This window comes from Diaporthe amygdali, assembly GCF_026229845.1.
Source record: "Diaporthe amygdali strain CAA958 chromosome Unknown NODE_2_length_3802984_cov_64_841326, whole genome shotgun sequence".
Lineage (NCBI taxonomy): Eukaryota > Fungi > Ascomycota > Sordariomycetes > Diaporthales > Diaporthaceae > Diaporthe > Diaporthe amygdali.
Window position 1 is genome coordinate 2720145 of NW_026517022.1, and position 15908 is coordinate 2736052.

A 15908-nucleotide genomic window follows, 5' to 3' on the forward strand; every position below is an offset into this window, starting at 1 on the left:
CCCTCCTCCGGGTCGCTGATAGGCAGGGTTGCAAGCGGGCCGCTTCGGCACAGTCCTTTCTCTAAAACAGGACGGACGGGAGGGAAAAGCAAACGATGAAAAGGTAGTGCTCCGTAGTGTGTCTTGGTCTCGTCTAGTGGGAGGTGGTCGCACCAGATAGCACCTTAGTGAAACTTACTTTACCGGCACACAAGCACATGTGAGGCGGGAGACGAATGAAGAGCTGCTGTCTGTTCTTTGTGACTCCGCCTCCTTCGCCTGGCTTGCTTCGGCTGGACGTGAACCAGATTGTCGGTATCAACCCCTGTCTCCGTTTGATTTTAGTCGGCCCTCAGAGCATTGCCACTCGACGCCATTCGCGAGGAATCTTGCTCGATTTGGCAGACTTTCCGTCAGCATCATCCCACATGTTCGGTCGGCGAGCGCATCGTCAGGGCCATGAGGCGTTGAAATACATGAAAAGGTGGCTGGCTGTCAGATGCCATGTGTCTCGATGAGATGTTGTGTCACCAAGTCAGTCCTGAGTCGCCTCGGCACACAACAGGATGCTCCAACGCCTCAGCGGTGGCTGCCGTGTGAGAGAATCCTACGGGACTGGCAGTACGTACTGCAAAGAAGGAGGGGGGGGGGCACGTAAGGCAGCGCGGCATGGCGCTTGTTTGTTGGCTTCTTGCATCGGGTCCTGTGTGGCCTGCGAATGTGCTACGCACCACGGTGGCACATGCGAGTCTGGTGTGCGACTTTCAACCGGTCAAGTCAACGTGAAGTATTGAGGTCATCAGACCCTCGAGCGCCTAGGCGCCGAAACAAATGATTGGAGAGCCGCAACTGTTGGAGGCCGAAGGCAATTCTAAGGGCTCGTTTTCCAATCAGGTGGTGATCTGAGATAGATGTGGCCCGCGTCTAATGGGCCGTTTCATCCCACCATTCCGGGTCCCTATATGTAGGCCGCATGCTCGGCCGCAGCAGTGAAGTTTGTACCCAATTTGTTCTCCAGTCGGGATTCTGCCACCGTGCAAACCATAGGTGGTGTCCTTGTCGCAAGTCAAGCAACAGGGCTGTACATAGAGGCATAGATCAACAATGTGCGCATGCGTAGTGACCATGCTAAACAAAATGCACTAGAGACTTTATTCGGTCTGCAACCGCTGCATCCTCTCGGAGTTTTGGTTTGTTTCCCTCGCATAGGCCGTTGGCAGTATAACCGCCGCACGTTGTTTGGTACGGTTGATCGGGCATGGCCGCCTGACTTGCGTGCCCGTTGGCGAAACATAGGTTCTCCACGTGCAGCAGTGTGCTGCTATTGTTTGGTGGATTTGAGCGACAGCAACAAGAGGGGTGTTCGTCTGCCTGCCCGTTTGAGGTACGGCGTCAAAAAACCAAATTGCGAGCCACGAGGGGCTCTCTTGTCATTCACCGCTGGTTGCTCTGTTGGGTCATCGCTGCAACTCTGCGGATCCTAATGGTGACCCGCGCCAAGTCCGGCAACCGTGAAAGGATTGAAAGCCGCCAGTGGAGCGGAAGAGGCTGACACAGGACAACGTACCGTACGGTCTGTCGACTCTGGGACGATCCCAAATCTCAAGGACAGTGCGAATGCAACTCGATGCTTATATCCAGAAGCCTTGCTCCCTGCCACGCCTGAGAATTGAGCTCGGCCTCACGGTCTTAGTTGACGAGACCGTGCTGTAGTAACTAATAACTCGAGCCGGTTTGCCGGCGACCATGACATGCGAATGGGCCCAGGGCTCTGGTAATTCGGAGTTTTCAGGCGTCGTGGTTAGGTGCTAGAGCGGGCGGCACTAGATCGATCGGGCTCAAGATGGGCAGGGGTGGACGGCTCGACACGAGATGTTCGGAAGTCATTGGATCCCTCGGCTCCCTGGCAGTGGAGACTCGACCAGAGAGACTCACCAATTTCGTGTTCGGGTCATTCTTCACAGCAAATCATGTTGCAGGGCCGTAGAGCGGCCCTTCCGGTCGTCTTCGATTTCCTCGTTTCATTTCAAGGTCTTCTGCGCCACGTGAGTAGCGAAAATGCTGTGAACGAATCAGGGAGCTTTGCCAGCCTGTTCGAAGTTCTGCAAGGTTGCCGGAGAAGCAACCAGGAAGCAGTCGGTCGTAGTCCGGCCCATTGGCTCTTGGCTTGTCCTCCAGTCATGGCGGGCAGCTTATTACTGATGGGAGGGAACCTCGTGGCCAACAGGGGTTCGCAGAACCTGCAGGATTCGCGGCACAGCCCGTGAACCTTCTGTGTCATCGCCGCCGCTGTGCCCACTTCCAGGGGTGATACCAGCTTAGGCCAAACTCGTCATCCCGCTCGTGTGGGGAATTCTCCTGGGACCGCGGCCGTTGGCGGACAAGTAGGAAAAATAACAGGCTGAGCTGGACTTGCTGGTCGTTACACGATTTGATGCACGGTTCGAAGTCCAGATAAGGGTGTCACCATATGGCTCGATAGCCTACGAATTGGAACGCGGCGACGATGATACGGTGATGGTGATGAAAAATGCTTATGATGATGATGATCGTCATCATGATGATGTTCTTGATGTTGCTGTGGATAGCAAGGTCTGGTCTCTTCTTCTGGTCGGTCTCGGCCCAGGGTTCGACTAGGACACGCTGAGCCTGTCAATTTTGTGTCGTTGGGGAAAGCAGGCCACAATGACTGACCCACAACAAGAAGCCTGAGACCTTGAAGGATGTAAGGACTTACTGTACTTCAAACCGCGCGGCGCTATGTAGTGTGATGCTCAGAAATGCAGCATGTTCTGACGCCGCTCTCCTGTCGTCTGCTACCGTTGGCTGGAGGCTCGAGATGGTGGCACAGAAAAGCAGCTAGCGCCTTGGACGGCAGATGGGCTTGCAAAGGGGTGCAGGAGAAGGAAACACCCATGAGCTGTGGTGCAAGGGCAGAGTCTACCTACCAGCCTCAATTATGTGAAGCTGCGACGCAGTGGGGATGAGGAGTCGGAGTCTGCTGGTGTCTGTCTGTTGGCGACCGTAACGTGCCACCGTCTCCAGACCCCTCGCGACTGCCAAAACTGCTCTTGAGGCTCGCTGCCGTTTCTGGAGAGTCATTTACAATGTTCCCAGGCTCAGCCACTTCCACAACCTCGTTCATTAAGGTTCTGTCCATATCTTCAGGTATATTGAAGAACCGTCCGCCTGCTCATCATGTCGGACTGCGTCTGAACCACCATCAACTTGCACCCACGCAGCATTCTGCTGGCCTGTCTCGACTGCCAAACTGCCAGTGCGATCCATTATCGATCCCTCGTTTCAAATGACTGCATCCTTCTACACACGCATGTCAGTCCATCGAGTCACCCATGCTGGCCTGAAGCATCTGGCCTGGGCAGTGCTTCTGCGACACAACCAATGCCCGGCGGCCGCCTGAGGTTCCCTAATGCGCGTTTCGTACATGATGCACCACATCGCATTGCAGAGAACCGACACCAGTGCAGCAAATCGCCTTTGGCTGCATCGCCAGCCTGCTTCTAGCCACCCGTGCTGGGCGTATTTGCACGGGTCGGCATCCTACAACAGCGTTGTTGCGCTGCCGCGAAAGGCCACTCGGCAGGCTGGGCCTTGTTCACTGCAAGCCACGGCTGTCAAAACCCATGCGTGCAATCAGCGAGAGTCTAGAACTGCCGACGACAACGACGACACGCTGCCCTCAATCCTTCCGTCGGCCCTCAGGGATCCAGGTTGCACAACGCCTGGCTGCCTCGAAGCCTTGTTGGCAGGGTGGCAGGCTGTCTCCAAAAGAAGGATTCGATACACCCAAGGAAAAGCGAGGGTGTCATTGGACCCAGTCCCCTGGGAAAGTTCAGGCAGTTTGAATGCAGGAAGACACAGACGGGGAAGCGGGAAGCGGTACAGATCGTACCACCCTTTAGGGCCCTTGTCCAACAACCACCGGGCAGCAGAACCCTTGGCTGCATCTCCCGCACGACCCTGCCCAATGACGGCCGCCTTCAAGCGTCCGTTCCAAGCGTCCGTTCACGAGGGAGAGCACGCGTAGGCTGCCAGTCAGGGACATGGGCAAGCGCACCTGGGGATAGACACTGACAGGGATCACGCCTCTTATTGTCCTCGACCCCGGCTTCTCATCTCCACTGCCCACGCGATCTCTACCCCTGCTCAGTCCACTTGTACCGCTTGCCCGATTCCGGCGACAAAAATCGAGGGTTCCACGCAAACTCTCACCCGGGACATACTGTGGTATCTGATGCCATGTCGCCCGCCCTCTAACAGCACTGGTCGGACACCGCAGTGCTTCAGGTTCAAGGTTGTCACAAAGTCTTCTTAACAGCGACAAGCTACTTGGGAAGTCGGCTTAGCCAGCACTGCCAATTTCAAAGCTGAGACCCAACTACTTCCGGCTTCTCCATACAGAAGCACTCGCCGCTGTGGGAACAAGCAAATCTCAACGACTTGTGCTCTCCACAACTCCTCCCACTGTGCAGCTATTTTCTCTCGACTGCCCCCCCCCCTTACTACTACTAAGGTGCTGTCCCGCCGCGTTATGCGCGGCAAAAGTAGCGCTTCTAAACCCCTCCCTCATCCCAAAAATATTGAACGTCACCTCTCTTGTGTATTACAGTGCCAAAGCATCATAGCGGTCGAATGTTAAACGGCCGCAACCTTGGGCATAACAAATGTATGGTCGTGCTTTTCGCCGACGGGTTCGGCGTTCTTTCGCAATTTGCTCTTCCACTTCTCGTGTATGGTCTAGTCTGTCCTCCTACCACCTGGTTACATCCGTGCTCTCACCTGCAGCATCTCCCGGTCTTGTCGGTCACTACTGTCGTGCAACCCTACACCCGAATGAAGAAGACTCACGGACGGCGCTCAACAGACAGCCCATGTGCAAAATCCTGCGACGGAGATTTCGACTGAATAGGAAAGGTATCGTGGTGTCTCACTCATCGTGCTTTGGGACTTTTGTGCTCTTCGCCGCGAATGGCTCAGGTCAGGGGCCTTTACAAGACTACCGATCCTCCCGTCAGCCCTCACTATACATACGGTCGAACCCTGTCAGTGGTCGATGCCGACGGGTGCAGCTTGTGTCAGCACGCTTGAAACGGCGAAATGTAATGACCTAAAGACGAAAGCCGACTTCATTCTGCCATTGCCTTAAATCAACTACCGCGGCCGTATCCTAGCGCGGTCGGTTTGTAACACAATTAAGCGGCCCAAAGATCAAGGCTAGAGAGCTCACGGAGCCCTTCCACTAAGCTTTGCGGACCGCCCGGGTTATGCCGCTGCGCTGGGGAGGGGGGGTAGCCTTAGACAGTGGCCTACAGACCGGGGCTTGCACCGTTTCGTTGCGAATGAAGCACAATATTGCCGGCGCCATGACACTGGTGATTAATGCCATGTAGTACTGTCGGAGCTCTTGAGGAGTATCGTCGTCACGAAGAGCGACAAAGCTGCCATGGAGACTCTTTCGCCCTCGACGATGCGGGATCGAAGTAAGTCGGCCGGCTTGCAGCCAAGGACAGGGAAAAAAGGAGAGCTTCGAGTCTTCCCGCGCGAATGAGTCGCACCGTACGTCCCCGGGTGAAGGTAGATTCTCACACTTCGCCAGCCAGGTCTGAACATTGAATGTCGACGTGCCTTGGAGCCCGCAAAAGGTGCCAGGGACTTACGTGCCTTTTCAGACCATTCGAGGCTGTATTGATGATTGACAAGGCGAGAAGCTGTGGAAAACTGCGCCACTCGCCCAAAAGGACCGCACTGGCCACCTGAACAACCACCGGTGCATAGATAGCAGCAGAACCCATCACGCTGGGTAAGAAGTACTGCATCTATGCAGACAGCATACTTGCGAGCAGAAATATTGATGATGTGTCCTCATCAAGGATGGCTCACTGCTTCCTTGTCGCCCCAGGGAATGGGAGGGGGGAGGATTGAATCATGTTGACCGCCAATTCACACAGTCCCGATGTTCATTCTGTGCTTCTCGAAAAAGAATCATTCTCTCCGACAACCCACAAGATCATATAACAGAACTCAGTGGAACATCATCTCTGCAATCGGACGCCGCATCATCTGTTTCCGGGCGCAAGAGATGATACCCAGGAAGAGAGACATCCAGGTCGCTTCTATGTAGCGACATCCAAACAGCAGAATCCACACTTTGTGGTTTAGCAGTGAAATTGCTCATTGCGGGTGGGTGACTGGGATCATTGCGTCGGCGAGCTCCCAGCCTATTGCTATCTGTGTCACTCTTCTGGGTGCGCTTTTGTTGCCATGGCCCGAACATCAGGCTCAGTAGCTAGAATTCCCAAGCTCATGCACCGATTCCAGCGGCGGCCACAGCCGAATCTACCAAGCCAGCGTTTCCTCGACCCATCTCAGCTGGCGATAGTCACAAACTTTAGTATTTGACCGTCACACAGTGTCACACAGTCACGATGGGGGGGACCCACGCGCTATCTACGCCACTGCAATTATTTCTGCCGGACCACAGGCGTCGGAAGATAGCAGCGAACTATGGTCATACCTCTGCGCCTAGCAGCCGGTGAGACTCGTTTGGGGTCTGAATAAGGGGCCCCACAGCTCTACAGCTTGGCCAAAAGTAAGTTGGTGTCGTCAATTGTGCTCTCAACGTCAACTCACGTAGCGCACACGTTTGGCTTGTGGACGGTGATCCCATTAACAGTAACGAGGGAAGACAATCTTCTGAAACCACGTTTCACTGGTTTGGAAGCCCCGGGCTCAGGCCGAGCTGTCTCGGTTCGGGCCCTAACAAAGGTATGCTAACCCTGTCGTTCGCTAACTTTTGTTCTTTCTGGCGTCGATCCAGCGGCTTGCCGAAGGTTAACCCCGCAACTTTGCTTTTGATGTTAGTACTCATTGATCTCATGGCAATGAAGAACGGAGATCTTTCGTTAGAGGTCACTCGCCTTCGAGTGGAGTAGAAGACCCAATCTGTTGGACCAAGAGCTCATGCAAGATGGCTCAGCGACAAGGAAAATTAGTGCGATCAACAACACAAATACCGGCAGGACAAGACAGGCGATAAACCGCTTGGTCTGGTTTTCTTTCATGCGCCGCGGTCTGTGCATGTTCGCGCCGCAGCCCTCTCAAGCCGACTGAGTCACTGTGCCAGCCTCACATATACCTATGTCACTCAGACAACCCCGACGTGATGGCGCTCTCGCCTCAGAGGATGGATTTCTTCTGGTCCGTCTGCACGTCCCTCCATGGCGACGAGGCGGCGATTGAGATAGCCTGGCGAGCATGAAACTAAGTTTCTTGCCAGATCCTGGCGTGAGTCTCGAGTACACGACCCAATAGCGAACTTCTACCTACAGATTTCCCGCATGAAAGGACAAAGTCATCTTAGCATTGGGATTGCAGTCTGATAGAGCTGCTTGGATTCTTCAGCATACAAACATGGACAGCACCACATGTCGGAGTTGCCAATCGCGTCTTTGCGACCAGACTGTAAGCGTCACTGTCAAATCCCTTACCCCGATTTGGAGTTGTACAATCTATATCCTAGTCAGGGATATGAGAATAATTCCACCAAGAGAGGGAGTCACGGCTCAGTGTACATTCTAGTCTTCCCAAGGTACGGGCAAGAATTCTACAAGAGAAGGATGGGAAAGGGCAGTGGGAATTACAGAGTAACACTCGTACGATGGCATTTTCGGACGAAAACAACGCGAGGTTATTGCTGCCGCCAAGCGACGAATCGCCTTGGGAGACACGCTGTGTCCATTGATTTGTTGCCAGACTTGGTCAGAAAGCTATGCGCTCTTTCAGTGGCAGGCAGTCAATTATCCCAAGACCATCCTGTCATGACGAATGGCCGACCCAAGACGGATGTATCAAACAATGGCAGTGAACCTTCTGGGGCACGATTCTGGATGAGCTGCAACTAGCGCCCCATGCCTCCCGGCTGGTATGTGCCAAGGTTCCACGGATATTCATTCTCGAAAAAGTCAACAGGGCTCAAAGCTTCAAGCGACTGAGCAACCTAGAGTGTGAATGCACAAGAAGGCACGACATGCTGTTCAAGTCGCAGGACCATCATCTTTGTGCGATATATGTCAAAAGCGCGCCTGCTTATATAGATGCATGGAGTTTTGCTTTCCAACGCTTTCACGGTATCGCCTCTCGGGCAGAGCAGCCAAGGGATGACATTGATCCTTTGCGACGGCAATATGCGGCAATGGCGATACACGTGTTGCCAATGAACCCCGTCATCTGATGCCACGTCAAGAGAACTCTGCATCTGACCAGCAGCCATCAAACTGCGGAGTGGTGTCAAAGCGGTGGTGGTCAGCGTGGAGGCGCCATATGCCAGTGGCCATGGAACGGAGGACAGCACTTGATTAGGCGGCAAGCAAGCCAATCACCCAACCAACCGGATGCGGATGCATTTTCTTCGTGTCACCCTCTTCCCTTCCTATCAAAATCCCTTGCTTTGGCTACCAAGTACCCAGGTGACATAGTACTCGAGGGCAGCCGTGGTCTACAAGGATTATCCTCTCGGAACGGTCACGTGCTCTCTGGCAGCTGCGGTGGCCCGCACCTCCCGTCACCGCCCCGGTTTTCCCAGGCTGGGCCTGTGTTCCGGTTGGCAGTTGCTGCTGGAACTGGTTCTCTGAGAAGGGACTATCCATGACGCCGCGGGGACCGGGCTGCAACAACTGACAGACGATTGAGCAGTCGGGACAGTGGACAACCCGACAAGACACCGAACGGGTCAGGCCCTGGATCGTGCCCAACACATCCATCCCAACCCCAGTCGAGGCAACGGCCGGAGACGGCGATTGTCAGTGGCCGTGCATGTACAGTATATGCTGTACGGATACTCTGCAGAGTCACATTACCCTGTTGGCTGTCGCTTCGCCCAGGCACCCGATAGGTACCCGTGCATGACAGCCTGCCTGGACCAGGTGCATATCGTCATGCAGATCGCCTACGGCTTTATGAACGCCAGAAGATCGTTCTCAGATTGCAGGCGAGCTACATCGCGTGATGCATTGGCGCACAATGTACCGTACTGTACTCACGTACATAAAACATGCAATGCGGGCGCTGTCATTATTTATGCCGTTTGCATCTGCAGCCTACTCGACCCTACAGTACCGCACATATGCCTGGCTGGGCGATACGGATGGGGACGGCAGGGCCTAGTCGGGGCGTGCACCGTCGGCACAAAACAGCGGTGGACCGTCCGCTCATCGCAGGGAAGTGAGCAAAGTACCTTCCCGTTTCCGCTTGTGGCCGAGGCGGTCCTCTGCATGTCATTGAGCCGGGGTTGCACTGCGGAGTACCGCACGGTACAAGAATGGAGTACAAAGAGCATGGGTGCGGATCTCGCCTTTCACACTGTGTGAGCTGCCGTTCTGCAAAACGCACTGCCCCCCACCAATTATCAACACCCGCCTTATCCACCTGCCTATGTCGACCTGTCAAAGTCAGTCTGTCCGTCTGTTTTGTCTGTCTGTCTGTCTGTCTGTCTGTCTGTCTGTCAGTCCGGGCAGTTGCCAGCGAAGGCAAGCAGTTGAACAAAAGTGTTCAGAGACGAATGCCTCACAAGTCAGCACACCAACAGGTCTCATTCTTACAGCAGGGCTCGCATATAGGCGGCCGCTTCGCCTTGGCCGTTTACTGCCCAGGGCTTATCTATCACCTGAATGCAGTGCACATGATGAGTACTCGATGCCCGTGGGTCCAGGGCTGTCCAACCGAAGTACCCAGCTCCGTCTCTCGCTCCTTTCCGTTGCTTGGGGCAATTCATCGTGCCTAAGAGCGCAAACTGCAATTCTGCCGATTCTGCACACCTTGTCTTAGTCCCCTGAGGCAAACATGAGCATGTTCTAGCCGAGACATACATACCTCGTGCTACCCAACATGGATGATTGTGCACAGGAGAGGCACAAGGCGACAAATCTCGCCCAACCTTCCAAGCCGAGTTCAGTGGCACCTATACTCCAGCACGGAGCCATTGCGCCGCATTATAACGTGCACCATAATGTGTATCACACGCAGTTGCCACCTTCTGAAGCGGAGACGGATCTTTAGGTTCCCTCCCCGAGCACTGCTTCCGTCATGGGCGCAATGCAGCTGGTGCAGCGGAACCAACCGCGACTCCGCGCCGCATTGGACGAGACACACACGCTCTCACACACACACTCGCACGCTCTCTCACACACTCACGCACGCAGTGACTATGGATTGGATGGGGGCCGGGCCATGCGATTATGCTAAACACATCGTTTCGCAGAGCCGAAAATAAACCACTCAACCTCCAGCGGCGCATCGTACAATGCCGCTCGCGTTTGGGTTCGCAGGTATCACTTACATCGAGGCGCGCAGCGTCATGGCATTGAGCAAGATCGCGGGGATCCTGACCTCCCTTACGCGACATGGGTTATACAAGACGAACAGGACGGCAACTCCCGCAGCCGTGTGAGACTGCCCATCCCTCGCCTGCGCCTTCGTCCGCTGTCCCTCCCCAACGTTGGCTGACCTGACCTATAAGAACATCCCACAAATGTAACTGGGAAGCTTTCGGGGATCGTACGTACCCACTCACCACACCCTCTCGCGCGAGAAAAAGCAACATAGCCCCCGACCGTCGACATGCCAATCTACGAGCCTTGTCTAAGACCGCATCCTCGGGCCTGGCAACGGACCGCCTGATAGCGCGCGGGTTGGTCCACTTGGCTTAAGCCAGCTTTGGGCAAACGCTGACTCGGTCCGCGCTACTACTACAACAATACAGTAAGTAGCAATAGCCTGACGAATCCATCGCGAGGTAATGTTGTTGTACTCGGCGCTACCACTCTGGTGGGTGGTGGTGCTTCTATGATATACTATGGTCCATGTTAATGATATAAGCCTGTTAATCGCATGGTGCACCCACTCACACAAACATGGAGAAAGGATCGGGCAGTTTGGCGGACTTTTGTAGACTGGCCCTGGCCCGCCTTTTCTGAAAACATTTTATCCTGCAGCGAAACCCTCCGTCAGATCCGCCAACAGCGGCGCATCGTTAGACACCCTTTGGGTGCATGACTGCGATCCCATGGAATCCTGCCGACCCAGTCCATGCAGGCCCCTACCCGCTGGATATGGCAAGCTTCCCGGGGAAGTGCTCACCACACAGCAAGGGATTAGCAACAGCCCTTCTCTGTGCAACCCCGTGCCTTGTTTGGTCATGCGAGATCAGCCACGCGCGCCGTCCCATCCCTCGGATACCACCACCCTAGCCCCATAGGTTTGGATCATATTCGGTTCATGGTCAATCTGTGAACCCCGAAAAGTGACGGCGAGTACGGCTCTACTAGATCGAAACCTGTTTGCGGTGCCACGGCAATCGTGCCTCTTCGGCAAAGCGGCGGTGTGGGCAGGAATGAGGAATCGTCAGGATTCGCTTCTCACTGGACTTATACCTCATACGGTGTACCGCCACGGGACCACCAGTAGCCCACGTCTTACACTCTCTCTCCCACGGCTATCGCCAGCATGTTGGCCGACAAGCGCGTGGGCGCCAACGGCGAATGCGTGCTTGCACAACCTGAGTGCTGGAAGACTTCGAATACAACTCCCACAAGACGGCTATGCCGCAAGCTCCCTGGTGCCCAGCCGCCGTTACCCAGCGCTGCCACCCATCTCACTTCACATCCTGTCTTGCGGCAACTGATCCAATTCGGCCGTGGCTGGGCCGGCCTCATCCGCGCCGCGGGACCCCAAACCGTCGACTAACCTAATGGCACTTCCCACCTGTACCCGGCGTTTGGCCGCCTGGCGTCTCCTCCAAAGCACTGGCCGCGACCCAGATTACGGCGCCGTGGCCTAGTAAGAAAAGTGGCTGACCATTATACAAGGAATAGTTATAACGACCGGGCACTCCGCATATATATAGGGTCTGCCCACCTCAGACGGATAACACAAATGTGATATATGATATGAAGGACCAGACGCCAGTCGCATCACCCGACTTTCCCACCCTTGGACGTTTGCTCCGCGGAAGGTTGGTTCATATGCTGCGATCAGTCACTTCGTCGATCGCCTGCAGCACCTGCAGCGACGAAAAGGCCAAGCTGAGGGAACAAGGGGTGGTGGAGTCAACCTGCCATTTGTCGGCACCGAGCACAATGCCTTGTCATGACTGGCTTGTTGGTGGTCTACCTGCCTGTCGGTCCCCATTTTCTGATCCCTCGAGGCCGGCATCAGCCAATCCATGGGCGGCCGAGACGGAGCCCGTAGATAGACCGATGCAACACGACCGGGACCCCACATTTTCGGGACCCAGCCCGTCCGTCACCAGCTGGCGCTGGGCCCGTTTTCCTGCCTCTTGTTGCAGATGCCGTCGCAACGCTATCATGCATTAGGCAAGCGGACGGGCCCAACTGACGTCTCGGCTGCATCGATACTTCGTTTGCTCGCCTGCCACCATCCTGTTTGCTCGTCAGCTGCAGGACGGAAAGAGGGGAGGACCGTGTCATTGACAGGTCCAAGACCGGGGCCAGGGAGGAGGCGACCCTCCCCAAAGAAGCGATGTGCATGCCAGGCGTGGAGATAGCAGAGTCAAAATCCCCAACCGACAAGGCCATCAGGAGCTGGATCCCAGCCCACGCAGCGGTACGGCCCTGCTGCTTCCCGTGGAGCGTACCACAGTACCACAGGGCCGCGCCACGCACCGCTGCACCTGCACTGCGCACAGCTTGCCTACTAGCCGCCTGGGCCGCATTGTGGGTTTCGACTTGTGATCGCGGACCGATGCGAGGGCCTGCAGCACGTCCTGGGATCGTCGCTCGACCGGATCGCTCTCGCTCCCTTCCCCCTTGCCCTTGTCCGCCCTCCGTGGTACCCCCTCCACTCCCCTCCCCTTTTTTCTTTGGCCTTCCTCCACAAGTGACAAAGTGACTCTTTGCACCCGAGTCGTTCTTGTCCCGCTTGTGTCACCGCTCCCCCTCCCCTTTCCTGCGGCTAAGAAACTCTGCTACTGTACGGGAAGTCAGCACCAACGGGGCCGGTTGGTAGCCTCGCCTCATTCCTGACATCCTTTTTTTCCCTTTCTTTGTCGTCGTAGTCAATCTGCACGACGCAAGCGTGTGGAGTATAACCCCCCCTTCCGCTTTCGACTTCACATACTGTATGTACTGTGAGCCTTGGTCTGGACTTTTTTGGTTGGTTCTGCTGGCATGCCCCTCCTCGTGTCTGCTGCCTGCATATGGGTACGTGAAAACCTTGTCTGCGCTGCTATTTGGACGCCGGGGTGTCTGGTCATTTCCAGAATGCCGGAAAATTTCCTGATTAGGAAGTGGTGATACCTTGAAGGCGAGGCTGAGCGATAATCTCCTCTGTCTGAAGCGAGAACAGTCTGGATGAGATTCTTCTCGTGATGATTCCCATTTTTGTGGCCGATGGAAGACGAATGGCAGCGTTGAAAAGTGTCCGAGCTGTGGGCTGAGGCTGCGTCATGTTGTGGAAAAGTCGCCGGCAGATGGTCTATATAGATCCCGTTTGAAGCGCCTTCCAGTGAAGGGAGCTTAATGAATCAAATTCATCGCAGAACACACTTTTCAAACAGAGCGGTGTCACGAACTGATAAATCCCGTTTGCGCTAGGATTTGTTACTTAGACGAGGCTGAGAGAATCGCCGACATGGACGGCAAGACGAAGCTCAACCAGGAGCACTTCGAGTAAGCCTTGATGGACCCTTTCATTCATTAAGCATCAATTATCATCTACGTGATGTTGGCATTCTTTCTTGGATGCAGTCGCCACACACTTGAGGGCCAACTCTCAATGTAGCAAAATCAATCTGGGTGTGCATGGCGGCTGGTTCGAATTGTGCGAAACGAGGGCTGACGGAAGACAATTCTAGCAACGAGGCAGCAGACTATGACGCGAAGCATGAGAAGACCATAGACGAGATAGCTCGGCGGATCGAGGCACGAATGGCCCTCATCGGCGTCGAATGGATCGAGGACGACAGCTCCGACGCAGAGGGCGACACGGCTCCCGGGCGGGCCGTGAGAGTGCTTGATTACGCCTGTGGCACCGGTTCGATGTCTAGAGTAAGCCCTAGCCCTGTCTTTTCTTTAGAACACTCGAATTGCAGATTGGCCGAGAGCTTTGAGAGGCGGCGAATTCATCTGTCTTTCTTTTCCAATAGATTTCGTAGCTAATCGGTGTTTATTCAATAGGCCTTTGCGCCGTACACCACTCAGTGCGTGGGCATTGATCTCTCCGAGAAGATGGTAGAGGCATACAATACGCGTGCCCGTAACCAGGTAGGCTTTTGTCACCTTCTTTCAAAAAGGAAAGCCATTCAGCTAGCCAGGCTTGCACTGACAGTCATCTGAGCTCAACAGGGCCTGTCTGAGGGCGAGATGGTCGCGTTCCACGGCAACCTCTGCGTGCCAGAGGACGAGGACCCAGAGGCCTTCCGCGACGGCAGGTTTTCCGGGTTCGACCTTGCGGTCGTGGGGCTGGGCTTCCACCACTTCGACGACCCGGACCTCGCGGCCAAGCGACTCGTGGCCCGGCTGAGGCCCGGCGGCGTGCTGATGATCATCGACTTCCTGCCACACGCGCCGCATGGACATGATCATCACCATGATGGCACCCACGCTCATGGTCATGGGCACCATGGCGTCGATTCCGACGAGGGTGCAGACGAGAAGGCACTGAGGACTGTTACGCACCATGGGTTCTCGGAGGAGCGCATCAGGGAGGTGTTTGTTGGTGCTGGGGCGGGTAAGGACTTTGCTCTTGATGACATGGGGCAGGTGAAGTTTGGGGAGAAGCTTGGAAAGAGAACTCTTTTCATGGCAAGGGGTACCAAGGGGTGAAGGTGTTAAGAAAAGACGTGTCCCTCTGTAAAGGGTTTTACATAGGGAGAAGAAACATGCAAATGTTTCTATCGGATTTGAGCAACATGTTAGAAGGCCCGTCAAGGTTTGGTTGACAAAAGGAAGCACCATTTGATAGCGAATGTTTCTTACCGGAGGATTCCCCAGATCTAGGAACCTTTTGGCAATTGATACTATTAATCGCTGACACCATGTCTTTTTCTTCTTCTTTTCGTTCGCCTCAGCTAGTAGAAATGCCCAAGGCATCCATCTGAATGTGGCCATATCATCTTCTTGTGTTCGACCCCATGATTCTCATCTCGCATGAACAAGCCAATCACTGTCGGAAGGTCGACTCCCTTCCGGATGCGCCTGACGTCTTTTCAGAATCTCGTTGTGCAGATACGCCTCACTAGTGACACTGATCACAGTAAAGATCTTCAGTCACTAACTATCAGTGGTTCTGGCGTTGGGATGCTTAACAAAGTGAGTTCTTGCTAAACGTTTCCGGAGCGCTGCCGAGTCCAACACAGGCGTTTGGAGGTCTTCCATGTGCCACTGGAGCGGGCCGTCGCGCCAGCCAGCTCAGGTGAAATGACGGACCTGGCCACCTTAAGCGCAGGACGATCGGAGGATATTCCGTTCGTTCCAAATTATGTCTCAGATGCGTGGTCTGGACTCTGAAAGACCAGAAAGACCGCCAAGATGCCGCGCAGGACAACTCCTGTTCGAATCCGACACAGCCTAATCATCATACATGTTCGACGAAATTTTCTTAGCAATATGAGTGCTGAATATCCGTGCTGGTCTTCCTCTGAAGGCGACCAAAACGGCCCTAAAACAGATCACAGAACAGCCTTATCAGCCAAACCACCTGGGCCACAGGCCCTAGGCTGGAGGTCCGGTGCAGTTAGTCGATCAGCCGTGCCGTGTCAGGGCGTGCGTCGAGGAGAGACCCGAGCTGTCCGTCCCACGTCTGGTCCAATCCACGGGGCGGGCAGGGCGCGCAGGGGGGGGGGGGGGAACAGAGCCCATCCAGCGGGCAGATTCACACACACGCACTCGCACACC

At 55.0% G+C, this 15908-nt stretch overlaps 3 protein-coding genes across 3 annotated transcripts; 2 read left to right on the forward strand and 1 right to left on the reverse strand.

The window, feature by feature from the left end:
• Positions 1-2442: 2442 nt before the first annotated feature.
• Positions 2443-3139, reverse strand: J7T55_012173 (uncharacterized protein; the record flags this gene model as incomplete). Its single annotated transcript, XM_053137032.1, has 3 exons — positions 2443-2612; positions 2717-2737; positions 3016-3139. The coding sequence occupies 3 exons, from the start codon at positions 3137-3139 to the stop codon at positions 2443-2445; spliced, it is 315 nt and encodes a 104-aa protein (XP_052999974.1).
• An 8360-nt stretch (positions 3140-11499) lies between these two features.
• J7T55_012174 (uncharacterized protein) lies at positions 11500-11739 on the forward strand (the record flags this gene model as incomplete). The annotated part of the gene is made up of 1 exon (XM_053137034.1): positions 11500-11739. One exon carries the CDS (start codon positions 11500-11502, stop codon positions 11737-11739), a length of 240 nt encoding a protein of 79 aa, XP_052999975.1.
• Positions 11740-13644: 1905 nt separating this feature from the next.
• On the forward strand, positions 13645-14837 carry J7T55_012175 (methyltransferase-like protein; the record flags this gene model as incomplete). Its single annotated transcript, XM_053137035.1, has 4 exons — positions 13645-13682; positions 13868-14060; positions 14190-14276; positions 14358-14837. 4 exons carry the CDS (start codon positions 13645-13647, stop codon positions 14835-14837), a joined length of 798 nt encoding a protein of 265 aa, XP_052999976.1.
• Between the last annotated feature and the right edge of the window lie 1071 nt (positions 14838-15908).